The sequence below is a fragment of the Acanthisitta chloris genome, unplaced genomic scaffold (assembly GCF_000695815.1).
Source record: "Acanthisitta chloris isolate BGI_N310 unplaced genomic scaffold, ASM69581v1 scaffold42879, whole genome shotgun sequence".
NCBI lineage: Eukaryota > Metazoa > Chordata > Aves > Passeriformes > Acanthisittidae > Acanthisitta > Acanthisitta chloris.
The window spans coordinates 40-12864 of record NW_008693871.1 but is presented as its reverse complement, the minus strand read 5'-3'; the positions used below and the strand labels follow the sequence as shown (position 1 = coordinate 12864).

Sequence of the window (12825 nt, the reverse complement as noted above, 5' to 3'; positions counted from 1 at the left end):
CATCTGAGTTCTGAGTTCTTTTCACTTCCAAATCCAGTCAACAAATGCAAAAGAATTAAAGACACAATTCCCACCCATTATGTGAATCATCAACACTATGAGATGAAGGAAAGCTAACACTTGCTGGTAAATAATGCATTATATGTCAGACTGGTAAGAACCTCAGCCATGATTCAGTGCTTTGCTTTGTTCCTCATGAAAATGGTCTTGGTTTTGAAATGCTGTCATATTTATAGGGGACTGCAAGGTCTATTTTATTACTCACTGTAAATATTATTTACAGGGATGTTTCTGAAATCAATTTAGCTGTCAGATAGAAGACTATAATTTACACTGTAGTTTATGCATTAGGAAATCCCATAGGTAGATTTGCTCCTGCCACTTGAAAACAATATTGTAGGAAATAGCTGATAGGAAAGAAAAACAGAGTCGGGGAGGGGGAAGGAGACCAGAAATTGGCTTTTATTGCTCTAAGTATCAGAAGCAAGCAAGAAATCTACAGTGACATATCTACATGAATCTATAATGACATATCTATGTGGAATGCACAATGCATACTGAGCACACATTGCAGAGACAATGAATTGCTGCCTGATGGAGATTTGCATCTTCTGAGTGATGGCAAAGCCCTGTATTAATTCTGTTTGGGTGTGAACTACTAAGAGGAGATGAAGGCTCCTCATCTCACAGCAGTCTGGCATTATGCTTGTCCTCCCCATGCATACAAATACTCACTAGCATGGGATAGGCATTTTCCTGGCCCACCTTCCTCAACTTCCCTTTTTGGAACTTATCCCATTTGGACAGGCAATGAATTCACTCTTTTGGAGCAAAAAATGGCCTTGTTACCTTGTAGGTCAGGCTCTCACTTTGCCTGCAGAAAACCCTGGGTCAGGTACCTTGTTCCAGTGATTTCACTATTTATCCCAAGAGAAGGAGCTCTGGTCAGAGTGAGAGCATACTGCCTTTGCAAGCATGAATCCAGGCACTCTCCACTCACATGGAGGTCAGGTTCACATTCCAGGCCTGGACAGAGCAGTGCACACACTGCTCCTGTGTGGTGAACTTTTACCTCTGGGGTTTCTTGTATTCTTCTCAGTCTCTTCCAGCTGGGTGCAGACACTACTTCCCTCTCTCTCCACTTCCCCCTTTAGAGGTGTCTGTGCACACAGACCACACAGCAGAGAGCTGCCTTCTTTCCCTTAGGATTCATAGGTCTTTTTGGTTACCATATGTTCCCTAAAATATGGGAAACAGCTTCAGCACACTGCAGAACAATGATTAGTCAGGACAGTGTTACAGTTACTCTTGGTAACTAAAAAGCTACACAGAGCCAAACACTGAAAACAGAAACTACTTCTTTCTCCACTGCCCACACACCCCACCATCGTTCCCATGACTCACCACATCAGACTCCTCAAAAAAGCACACAGTATGAATAGTCCATGTTAAAACTGCACATCTTGAAGCTCTGTCAGGCCAGCTTCACAAGATTTCTCCTTCTTGAAAATGTTTCAGTATGCTCCAGTTTCACAAATGTCTATACTCAGCTGAAGAATATGAAAGCTGTGCCATTTTCCTCATACCTGCACCTATCTCTGGGTCCTTGCTCTGTACTCATGAGTAAGGGAAATGCTAACAGTGCTTACAGTCCAGTAGTGCTTACTGGGTTCAGGCAACCCTCTGCAAATGGAAACAGGATACCAGAGATGTCCCTAAGGAAATCTGTAGATTACAACCCTAGAAACTTCTGCAAAGGATAGAGGTGATGCAAAGGATAGAGGTTCTGCAAATGGGCACCAATTTAACAGATGCTTTCTGATTACTGGTTCTCACCTAAGTTCTCTTGTTTTCTAAAACCTGCCTCCATAGCTAAAGCAGTCAATGTACTATCATAATTGGGTAAATAAAGCTGTGGAGATATAAGAACATCTATGTCAGGGCTGTTTTTCACTCTAAGATACTTCACTCTGGCAGCATGGCCACAATTCCAAAATAATAATAATAATTGACAGATTTGCTTTCAGCTGGAAGCTGAAATTGTATACCACAGATAAAAACAGGGAAAAAAACCAAAACAAAAAGGCAAACAAAACCAAAACAAGTTGGGTATTGAGAAAGCCATGCCTAGAAAACTTTGACGTTTTAAATTGAATTGTCCTTGCAGACTACACTTTCTATCTGGAGTATTCAGAAAGCTTACTACTTTTTATTTTGTCAGCAAAAAGACTGAGATAACTGCTTTTTTCCCCACTTTAATTCATGTTCTTTCTTCACAAAACTAAGTAATAGGGAAGCACACTATAACTAAGGACTAGCGACCAGATGATACTACAATAGCAAACAGTACACCAGAAATTATCCTGCATGGGGGTGAGGGGCAGGGAGGAAGACTGACTGATGCATTTGATAAAATCAGGTCTCTTTTGATGGACAAAAGTAACTTCTGTCTTTCATTAAAATCAAATATTGTACCTGTACACAATAAAAAGAAACACAAATGCTGACAGAGTGTGCATCTCTTGATGACTCCTTGGACATTTACTTAAAGGAAGCACTGAAACAGTGAAGATCAAGCCCTGTTCACTTCAAACACCACAGAAGTCTTACAATTGCCTTTGACCTGATAGAGGAACAGAAATACAGGATAAAAATTGCTCAACAACACTATTTTTCCATCATTAAGAATTCATACTTCTAAAACACAACATTAAAAATCCAGAATAAAGCAGGTTTTCAGATAAGCAATTGAAAGGTCAGGCAGGTCCTGTTATGGACAAATATCAGACCTCGAAGTTCTGAGAAACAACATTCCTCATTCTGCCTCAAGTCGAGGTAAGACAGGAAGAATAAGATTTCCAAATGCAGAGTCTTGAGTTATGAAGTATCCTGAGGAATGTGCGTGTGCGTGCTGGAAAGAGAAATGCATTTGTTAAAGCATAACTCCCTGCAGCACTGACATAATTTACGACTTTATGGCTTCTGCCACATTAATTATTTATTTCTCCCAGTCTGTTCCTCAATTCTGATCATCAAATTCAAAACCAGCATTTTAGATCACCATTTTACATCAGAACAGGGTCCATCAAGGGAATAAACTTGGACATTCCTTGATGCTCTTTTCAGCAAATCCCATGGAGGTGGGGTGAGTGGCAAATCAACTCCTGATTGCTCTCCTTTGCCTAGACCCCATGTTTCCACTCCCACCTATAACCAACTTACAGGTCTTGCTTAGTGACAGCTGCCACAAGTGTGATCAGTGTCACAACTTGAGGCTGCATATACAAATGACATGTGACCAGACACACCCTTGTACAACATGGGACACGAGCATTCTGCTCATGTGATGTGTATATGCTTGTTCACCTGAGAGTAGCTGCTGTGAATGGCTCTGGACCACCTCTGTGAAATCCTACATAGCCCCTCTAGGTTCAGAGAATGGACTCCAGCAAACTACAAGGCATGCATATTCCTTCTTTCCACCACTAGGGCAAAGTCCTACTGGGTATCAAATTTAGCTTGAGCCAACAGCGTGCCTCTTCAGTGACCAAGGCTACCAGCACAGTGGGCTGCATAAGCAGCAGCAGAGCCAGCAGGCCAAGGGGAGCTGCCCCATGAGGCTGCATTTGCAACACAAGAGTTCAGCTTGAGATATCAGCTGGGGGAAGTTCAACAGAGACTCAAAGAGATGGCTGTGGGGCTGGATGAAGCTCTCAACATCCAAGAAGATGTTTCATCACAGCAAAAGAAGAGACTTCACTTATGACAAATACAGGAATGGATGAAACCTAATCACCAAAAGGGGCTTTTCAATATCTCTAGGTGCACGGCTGTCTCTAAAGGGATACACATCTAAAACAGTGCCAAGCTAAACTCTGACTGTATCAGCTTACCTGCAGTGCAGCCTTCTGCTGTGCCGCGATGTGCTGTTGCTCAGCATGATCACGGAAATCCTTGTTCAGAGGTGATCTTGCAAGTGCAATGCTGCAAAAAAGAACAAGACAGTATGATACATACTGCAGAGAAAACATGTGTCCTTGCTGTTCTAGCCATAAATTCCATTACTTCTTCAGCTCATGATTTATTTGACTACTTCCCTGACAATTGTTAATTACTGTTTGGAATTCCTGTTTGTTAATGTAAGAGAAAAAAAGGCAAATGGAGTGACCATAGCTGTATCATTTGAGCCACCACAAACAACTCATGCCAAATTGAACCAAGAGGACTGAGAGTCTTGAAGCCTGTTGTGGATTTCGCTCATGGGTTGAGTCCCACTGAAGTCAGTGAAACCACTGGGATGCAGTGTTAGACAATGTCAGCAATTTTTAAAACAGTAGCTTAGTGTTCTACCACTAGTTAGTCACTGAGTGACTGTTCTAAACTGCGATAAACACAAGCACTAACAAGATCTCTGCAGACTTCAGTGTAAGACTTGGGCAAGTGGGTGGTAGATTACTGCTTATGGTAAAGGAGCTTCCTATTGATGTACCTGAAACAATGATCCTCTGATGACAGTTTGGAAGTACCTCAAACTGATATAGCTTATCTATCTCAGTGCAGCATACATAAGATTTCAAATTAAAATTTTTGAATATTTTTTCTTGCCTTTCAGATATTGACTTGTCCATCTTCTTAACCAAAGAAGAAAACAATAAAAGCAGTGTGTTTTTTCCCAACTATGTAGGTAATAGACAGAAATCAGTAAGGACTGCCATTAGAACTGTATTGCAAGACAATGCACAGCTACCTCTGAAATTGTCACTGGAAACTGGTGCTGAAAGCCCATATCTCCTCAGTTATAGAGACAAAAGTATGAAGGACAAGGGATCCAAGCAAGCTCATCAACTGAACTTTCCCAGCAGCTTCAACACCAACAGCTCATTTTGCAAATCAGTTTTTGAAAAGTGGCCATGCTCATGAAAATATCTTCATCCACATCAACGCCTAAATGCATAATGAAAACTAAACTATTCAGAGGATTGCAGCTGATGACAAATATTAAGATAAGCTTCATTACTGGAAAAAAGCATTACTCGGTTTATTTTAAACATAGTATTTTCAGTTATTCTGAAGGTATTTATTTTGCACTTAATCTGTACCCTCTAACTTTTCAGTATCATTTCTGTAGATAATCTTAAGGCTTCATCATAAACACTTTTCACGAGAGGTTGTCTGTTCTTGGATAGAGGAGTCTCATATGTCAAGGCCAGCAATTAATTAAGACATTCATCCTTTGGCTGTCTATGTCACTATAGTGCTTTAGGTGTATCAAGCTCTTTTGGTCAAGTTTGCAGAGTTTGTAAACACTTTCTGACAACTCTGTGGCCCAAGACCATTGGCACAACGTCCCTGTCATGGAACTGTCACCTTCTCAAAAATCACACAGCAGCTCATCATGCCAGAGCAGAGAGTTTGACTGCTGCATTGTAGGTTCCTCCCATCCCCACCTTCAAAATCAGTAAATTTTAATTATGTTCATTAGATCATAGTGTTATTTTTCCTTAAATTAGAAAGCAAATAAACAAGCAGTCTCTGAAAATGCCAGACTTGCAATGAAGTGCAGAAACACTGCGGCCGGGAGTCAGGGGTTGTACGTAACAGTATGACACTCTGATTTCCTTATCAACAATTTTGCTTGAATAATAACTGCATACAGAGTCACTCAGAGATTTAACTCAACTAATTTCAAATACCCTGCACGCTTTTTGACATTATGAATGAATTAAAAATGAAAAACAGACACAGGCAGCACTGAAGACTGTATTCAGAGTATCTGACTCATTCAGGCATTGCATGTTACACTGCGTCTAAAATATGGCACTGCACTCACTTCATGCTAACCCAGAAGTATCTCAATTTCTCCATATAAATGACTATGTTGATTTTATAATTACTGATTTTTGACAAAAATCCAACCTTTTTGTGTTATATGGGAGAAATCCTAGTAACAAGCCTTAAATTCAGATTAGATTATTACACGTTCTGGTTAGAATCATCTTTTACAAGATTATCTGCAGGAACAAACTGGCTTTGTCTTGTACATAGGGAGCTGCAAGAGTAACTCGCTCCCTGCTGTAATTGTTCTTCTCTAAACACAGAGTATCCTAAACCTAATGGTCTGCTGCTTTCATTCACTAGAGCATTTTAGCTTAATAATTAAATGCTTTCTCAGTGCCTGCTTCCTGGTGTTTCTTTATGGAAGACTTCAATACACGTGAGTAAGTGTATCTGCTTCTCCCATTCTGAAATAGAAATTTGCCAGAATTCAGGTTTTGTAAACAATTTTAAATAGTAATATGTTCCTAAAGAGCTATCTGCCCCCATCTGGTTATTGAAGATGGTAAGAAAACACTTCTTGTGAGTGCTTATGTACATTTACAGCTCACTTGCTCTTTGTTTTTTTAACTTTCATGAAATCAGCAATGTCCAAACAGGTCTAAGAACATAAAATACCTGGCTCCAGGGTGATTTGTGGAAGACTGGTTCTGCATAAGTAACTTTCTCTTCTCCTTGTCTAGTTCTGCCAGGATTGCAACCCTATTTTTATTCTGGAAACCTGGTGGGAATGACAGAAAAATATTAGAGATATTTATTTCACGTCTGTGGCCCAACTCTAACCTTGTGGAATTAAAAGTCCCTGTACAATATGGCACTGTGATGAATGAGTACACTAATCTTCAAAGCTTTGTACCCATTTGAAAAGGCTTAATTTTTCCTTTTCTCACTCTACATCATGCAATAGCTTCCATAAGCTACCATACATATCAATACATTTTAAAACAGAGGCTTCTAACCCAAGTTAGATCCTACCCCTTCTCAAGCCAGCTGTGGAGCTACAATCAAGGTACACAATCACATACTCGCCTTCCAAAAAAATGAAAAAAAAAAAAGCAAACTTACCAGGTTCTAGATTTAAAATGCAGTCACTGAATGTTCAACTCAATTACAACAATGGAGTAATGTCCTCACAGGGCCTAACTCCTCCTGTCAGTGAACTCAAACTACAATATAAGTATTAAATATTTAACAGGTAAGAATGAGCCAATGGCTAAGCTGGCATGTGCTTACAGAAAAAGTTACCACCTTTCAATCAATCTATACAGAAAGGTTTCAGTTTAAATACACCAATGTCCTTACATATACCCACTACCCTTAGTCCAGCTATTATTGCAATGCTGGAATAGAGAAGCAAAATTAAACTGGCTGTACACAATACAAGAACACGGCCTTCATTTGCTTTGTACATCATTCTCCCAAAGATGTATACTGCATATTAGAGAAGGGGGTAGAAATTAGAGTGACAGAGGGAATTTCAAAAATGCCCAAAATAGTTACCGTCTATGAATTTTTCAAAGTTGCTTTCTAAATGAAAATGTGGCAAAACTACTGTACTTACACTGGATTCTTATATAATAAAAGATTTCACTGCAACCACAAAAGAAACCAGAAGCACTAGTCCTTCCTGTTGCCCAGTATGCCCATGCAGCATATCTGAGGGCAACAGGTACAGAGTTTACAAGCCTCTGTGCCACCAAGAACACTCCTCATTTCAGGAATATGCACTCAATTGATCTCTGATTTGCTGCTGTTAAAAAAATAAGAAGCTACAACACCATCATTAAAAACCAGTCAAGATATATCCTTTATTTCCTCCACACAGAAAATCAAAGTCATGCCCACTGGAAATTGCTGCTGGTCATGCCCCTGCCCTGAGCGTTTTTTAGTGACACCACTAAAACATGGTAGCTCACAAGCTGTTAGGAAGAGCAGACATTGTAACTCTTAAGGAGAGTATTAGCATGTCAAGGTAATGTGACTTATTTTCAGTAGCTGCACTCAAAGTTTATTCCCTTTGAGAGACCTGTTCCAGCTCAATTACATAATCCAGCATTCCTTTGATCTGCATGGGTCAATGAAGGAGACAACTGTCAGAAACTTCAACTGTAGATAATAATTTGCATCTGTACTGCCTTGTTGTTAAAGCCCCACCATTTTCTTGTACTATGCCTACCATATGCACCCGTGAGCCTCAGTGTCTCAAAAGTACTTGAAAGGAGCAGAGTCTTTTGATTACATTTCACTGTGGTTTTATGCAAGATCACCCATAACCATCTTTACATTTAATAACAGATTTTTTAATTACATTTAATTAACTCCTACTTTTCCATACACTAATCTCTGCTTCCCACCTGGCATTAGTTCCATCCACTTAAACACTTTTTTGTAAGTGTATTGATTCAGGTCTTTGACGTTTCTCTGCTCTTTAGGTACTGTACACTATCTCTCTTTTTTGAAGACCCTGCACTTGCAATGAATCTGAAACATTAAAATACAGCTGAATGTGTCCTCCAAGACATATAAAGGCTGAGAAATCTTGCTAACAAACTCGGATCTAACATTTCTGAGCTGCAGCTAGCCCAGACTTTACTTTCTCATAAATTCTGGAGACAATGCTTTGACAGGATGACTAAAGCACCCCTAAAAGGGTCTGAGCTAAAGCAATGAGGTCTGTGTGCTCATTCTACGCAGTTTTCAGCCAAAAGGGCTTAATACTTGACTTGACATATTACTCAGCAGCCTTTTGCTATTGCTTGCTTATCCTGAACTGCAAAAATCTAAATGCATACTTGGAACTCAGACAACATGGTGATCAAGGAAAGAAAAAGGAGATTTTTAATATGAGTTGCTGTGAGCTAAAAAAACCCGACTAAATATGCTAAATTTTATCATGAAACAGATGGTGTGATTCAGAAAGACTTGAGACATTTTAAATGCTGTTTTTAAACTGTGATTAAAAACTGCAGAAGACGCTCAGTCATCTGTTTTATATGAGTCTTGTTACAGCATCTTATCACAGAATTCTAGAGGCATTCAGAAGAAACCCAAGCATAGCCCCAAGAGAGCATTGTGCGAGCAACAGTCGAGCAAAGGACTATGGGAACTTTGAGCAGAAGTAGGCCTCAAGAATTTAGCTTCTCAACATTAGAATTTAGCTCCTCAGCATAATGTTGGAAGCCCAAGGACAGGCTATCCGGGAGAACAAAGAAGGATTCTCCAGAGAATAAAGAAGACTTCTTCGCAGCTGCAACTGCAAGCAGAAAAAGTATATAAATGTAACTTTTAGAGCTTAGGTAATGCTCTTAGGTAATGCTAAAAGGATGAATAGGCGCATTTATCATGTACCATATAAAAGAAGAACTGAGCTAACAATAAAGTTGGAGCTTGCTTTATCCCTCACACTGAGGCGGCTGCTTGCTTCCCTGTGCAGATTACCCCGACATTTTTTCTTCCTTTTCTTATCTCTACTAAGAGTTTTGTGATGGATTTCTTTGTTTGCTGCTTTTTTAAGGAAGTATTTTGCTCTAGAATTCAGACAGTGCCCATCTGCAACCTGCTGTGCTGAAAAAGTCACTTATTTTAAGACAATTTCTTAATGGTAAGGAGGAAAAAGCCTACTTGAGAAAGTGGATGAGCACATCCAACATGTACACGTTAGTGCTCCTCAGCTAAGCAACATGAAGGTCCTATAGGTATTTTAAACTTTTTTTCAAAATGTAAAGCAAAACCTGTTCATTTAAGAGTTAACAATGGAGGGGGTGGAACATTAGAAATCCATTTTCCAGAGAAAATCTGGCACCTTTACAAAGTAAGTAATCATATCTGGCAATACATGAGCAAGACTTTCATTTAGATTCTCTCTGGCCCAGGAACCCAAAGTGCTTCCATAAAGACCAACTTGAAACACCTACACAAGCTTCCTACTTCAATTATAAATAATATAAAGTTTTTTTTATCTGTAGATTTGATGCATATGTTCTGCTTTCTAGTATTAAAAGTGCAGGCATGCAAAAAACAAAAGCTATCCTTAGTACAGACACGATTCTCATCTGTGAGAGGAAGTGCAGATTTTCAAACACAGGAACTTCTTAATAAACCTTTAAGTTAAGACTTCCCTTGACTGGGCTGAGTTGCACTACTATTTTGAGTTTGAACAGTTCATGAGTATTGCAGTTCATCAATATTCTTCTCATCTTAGAAGACACAAGAGTCCTGACACAAAATGACCTGTTCGAGGCAGCAAAACAGATTAATGGCAGTGTCAGATGTCAAACTGAGCACCTAGCTCCCCTCTACAGTAGCAGATTCAGGACATTTAAAATTTAAACTTTTATGACACCTCTATTTCTGACATCAAGCACTGTAGCTGTGCAGGAGTTAGAAGATTACTTGCACCTAAGTTCTGCACTTGAAAGGCAGAAAATCAGAGAAAGCTGAAGCCTTGCTGAGTGATACTGGCAGCTTTAAGAGCTCACAGCAAGCTCCACTCTTAAAACCTAATCCCAGCACCTAATCCTACCCCTCTACCTCACTGGTATCTATGTCAGTTAGTTCTACTAACTAACTCTGTATGGCAAGAACAGTATCACCTTTATATTTTCCAAAGTTTTTGCCGTTCATTGCTTATCTTTGCCGTGATCTGTTAGTTGCTTCGAATTCACAGAATGTGTTATTTTTTTCTAAGATGCATTATTTATCATTTGTCCAGAGGGCATTTCATCCTAATGTCTATTTCATCCTTGCAGTTCTGCCTGAGTAAGTGCTGCCAGTCATAACCCTTCAGTGAGTGTGTCAGTAAGCCTCTATTCCTTTTGTCCAAGAGAGAAACAGCAGTCAACTGCCTGCACATTACCAATACATATGCCAGGAAGCCAGCTAAAAATGCAGTATTTGTCTCAGTCATTTTCACTACTAGACTGCCTCTGGGCAAGACATTTGTTCCTTTCTAATTTTTCTAGGTATACTACTTTAGGCTTATTTGGTAATTAAACTTGATAGCGTTTCTTGCCTGCTTAGTGCAAATAATTTTCCTATGATCATTACACAGTTCCTTTAGTGAGTCTCCAAAGGATATCTCAAAGTAGAAAAGCAGATGCCAAGGCTCTATTAAATTAAAAGACACTGAAATCTGGAGGGAAGCTGAAGTATTCTGACACTAAAATCCCATTCTAAACTTCATGGTAAACTGACATATTTAAGAAAAAATGCAGCTTTTAACTTGTTTATTACAACATTCTATTCCTTGCAATGATGCTGACTTGGTATTCAGAAAATAAAGCATAATTTACCATTACTTACCAAAACTTTCTCAGAATTTGCACACAACTACCTGAAATCTGCAGTACCCCTCCCCAAACAACTGGCAAAAGCTCAATGAGCATTCCAGAAACTACCTTCTTTTTGTCAAGCAGCTAATCAAATCTGTCTTTTGGGCCCCCACAAGTCATCTGGTACCCCGCAAAGTTACCAGCATCATCCAGCAACGTGCAGCTCTGCAGCACTGCCTGTGTGGATCAGGACTCACACAGATGTCACTGGGTGCCAGGAAACTGAACCCAGAACTCATTTGTCGTAACCAAGTAAGTGAAGAGCTATGTCTGAGAAGCTCAGTTTTCTGCAGAAGACAAGCGTCAGAGTTCCATTAAGGTTTCCAGAAAGCACCTCCAGAAGACGATTTAAGACCCTCCTTCAACATACCATGTGACCCCTCCGGACCCTCAGCTCCTTCTAACCCACGTGCCTCGGCTGGATAGATGGACTATTTCCACACCTTTAACCCTTTTAAGGATGCAATTCAGATGCATCTTCGTACAAAGAAATATTTCATAGCTGTTAGCATTGTAATTTTACCTGACTTTCTCCACCTATGCCTGGTGCTTGCTGTCTACCTTTGACAGATATTACTGCCTGAGTCTTGCTGCTCCCATCATGAAATGGAAGGTATCTGACTTCTGGAAGTTAACAACTGATGTTGAGCACGAGAGCTGCAAGTCACATTCAGTGCTGAGTGCTATAAGAGTCCGAAGTAAGTGTCAGGCATTGATCACAGCATCACAGGCATGGTAGATACTTTCTGATCCAAGGATGAAAGAATGCTCAGTAATTCAGAGCTCCCCAGCCATCAGTGGTCTTCTTCAACCATATAATGTGTGTCTCCCCCCAGAAGACTTATTGCCAGTCTGCAGCTTTCAGCCCCACCTCTCCTCCCCTTCTGGATCTTTCCATAAAATAAACTCACAGTTATGGTGACTTCAGCGACATTTTGTACATAGTCTTTTCCCTTGAATACTTAAATTAAAACCGACCTTGTCCTGAAGGATTTGCTGCCATCCTTCGATTTTCAGCCCTTGATTTATTCAGCTGTAGTTTAAGTCTTTTAACGCCCACAAAGATCTGCAAAACAGGCACAATGTAAGATAATTACATATTCCTTTAAAAGAAAAGCTTGGATTTCATTGTGTTATACGTTTCACAAGTATGGCAACTGTTGGAAAGCACAAGCCGAACACGAATCATTACAGTCACACACACGTTTTCCCAAGTGAACTCTTCCCTGACAAAGCATCCAGACTACAGTTGGGACTCACGACAAACCGTTCTAGTCCTTTAACGCTAAAGCCCTGGAAGACCTCAGTTTAGGCTCCAACACAGGAAAATCTGATTATTTGTGGAGAGACGACAAACCCCAGACACAAAACCGGCCAAGGGTGGCTGCAGCTGCAGCAGGACGAGGGGATGTCTGGTCCTCAGCCATGTGTCACCTCAAGCCACCAGCAGCTTCTGCTCCCGCCACGGTGTCAGGCTGCCAGGTGCAGTGAAGGGCTCCAGCTCAGCCAGGCGCAGGGCAGGGGAGGGAGCACCGAATCTTGCGGGAAATGGGAACCAGAAGCCTCCGCCAAACTTCCACGGGAAACCACACACCGTCACGCCCTGGAACTGCGGCTCGCTGAGCACCGGCACTAGTGCAGCGGAGAGTAACTCAGAGAC

At 40.4% G+C, this 12825-nt stretch overlaps 1 protein-coding gene across 1 annotated transcript; it reads right to left on the bottom strand.

Moving 5' to 3' along the window:
• Positions 1 to 2507: 2507 nt before the first annotated feature.
• INIP (INTS3 and NABP interacting protein) lies at positions 2508 to 12225 on the bottom strand. The gene is made up of 4 exons (XM_009083197.1): positions 12144 to 12225; positions 6454 to 6556; positions 3894 to 3984; positions 2508 to 2911 (listed from the first exon to the last, which is right to left on the bottom strand). Exons 1-4 carry the CDS (start codon positions 12166 to 12168, stop codon positions 2816 to 2818), a joined length of 315 nt encoding a protein of 104 aa, XP_009081445.1. The 5' UTR covers positions 12169 to 12225; the 3' UTR covers positions 2508 to 2815.
• Positions 12226 to 12825: the final 600 nt, after the last annotated feature.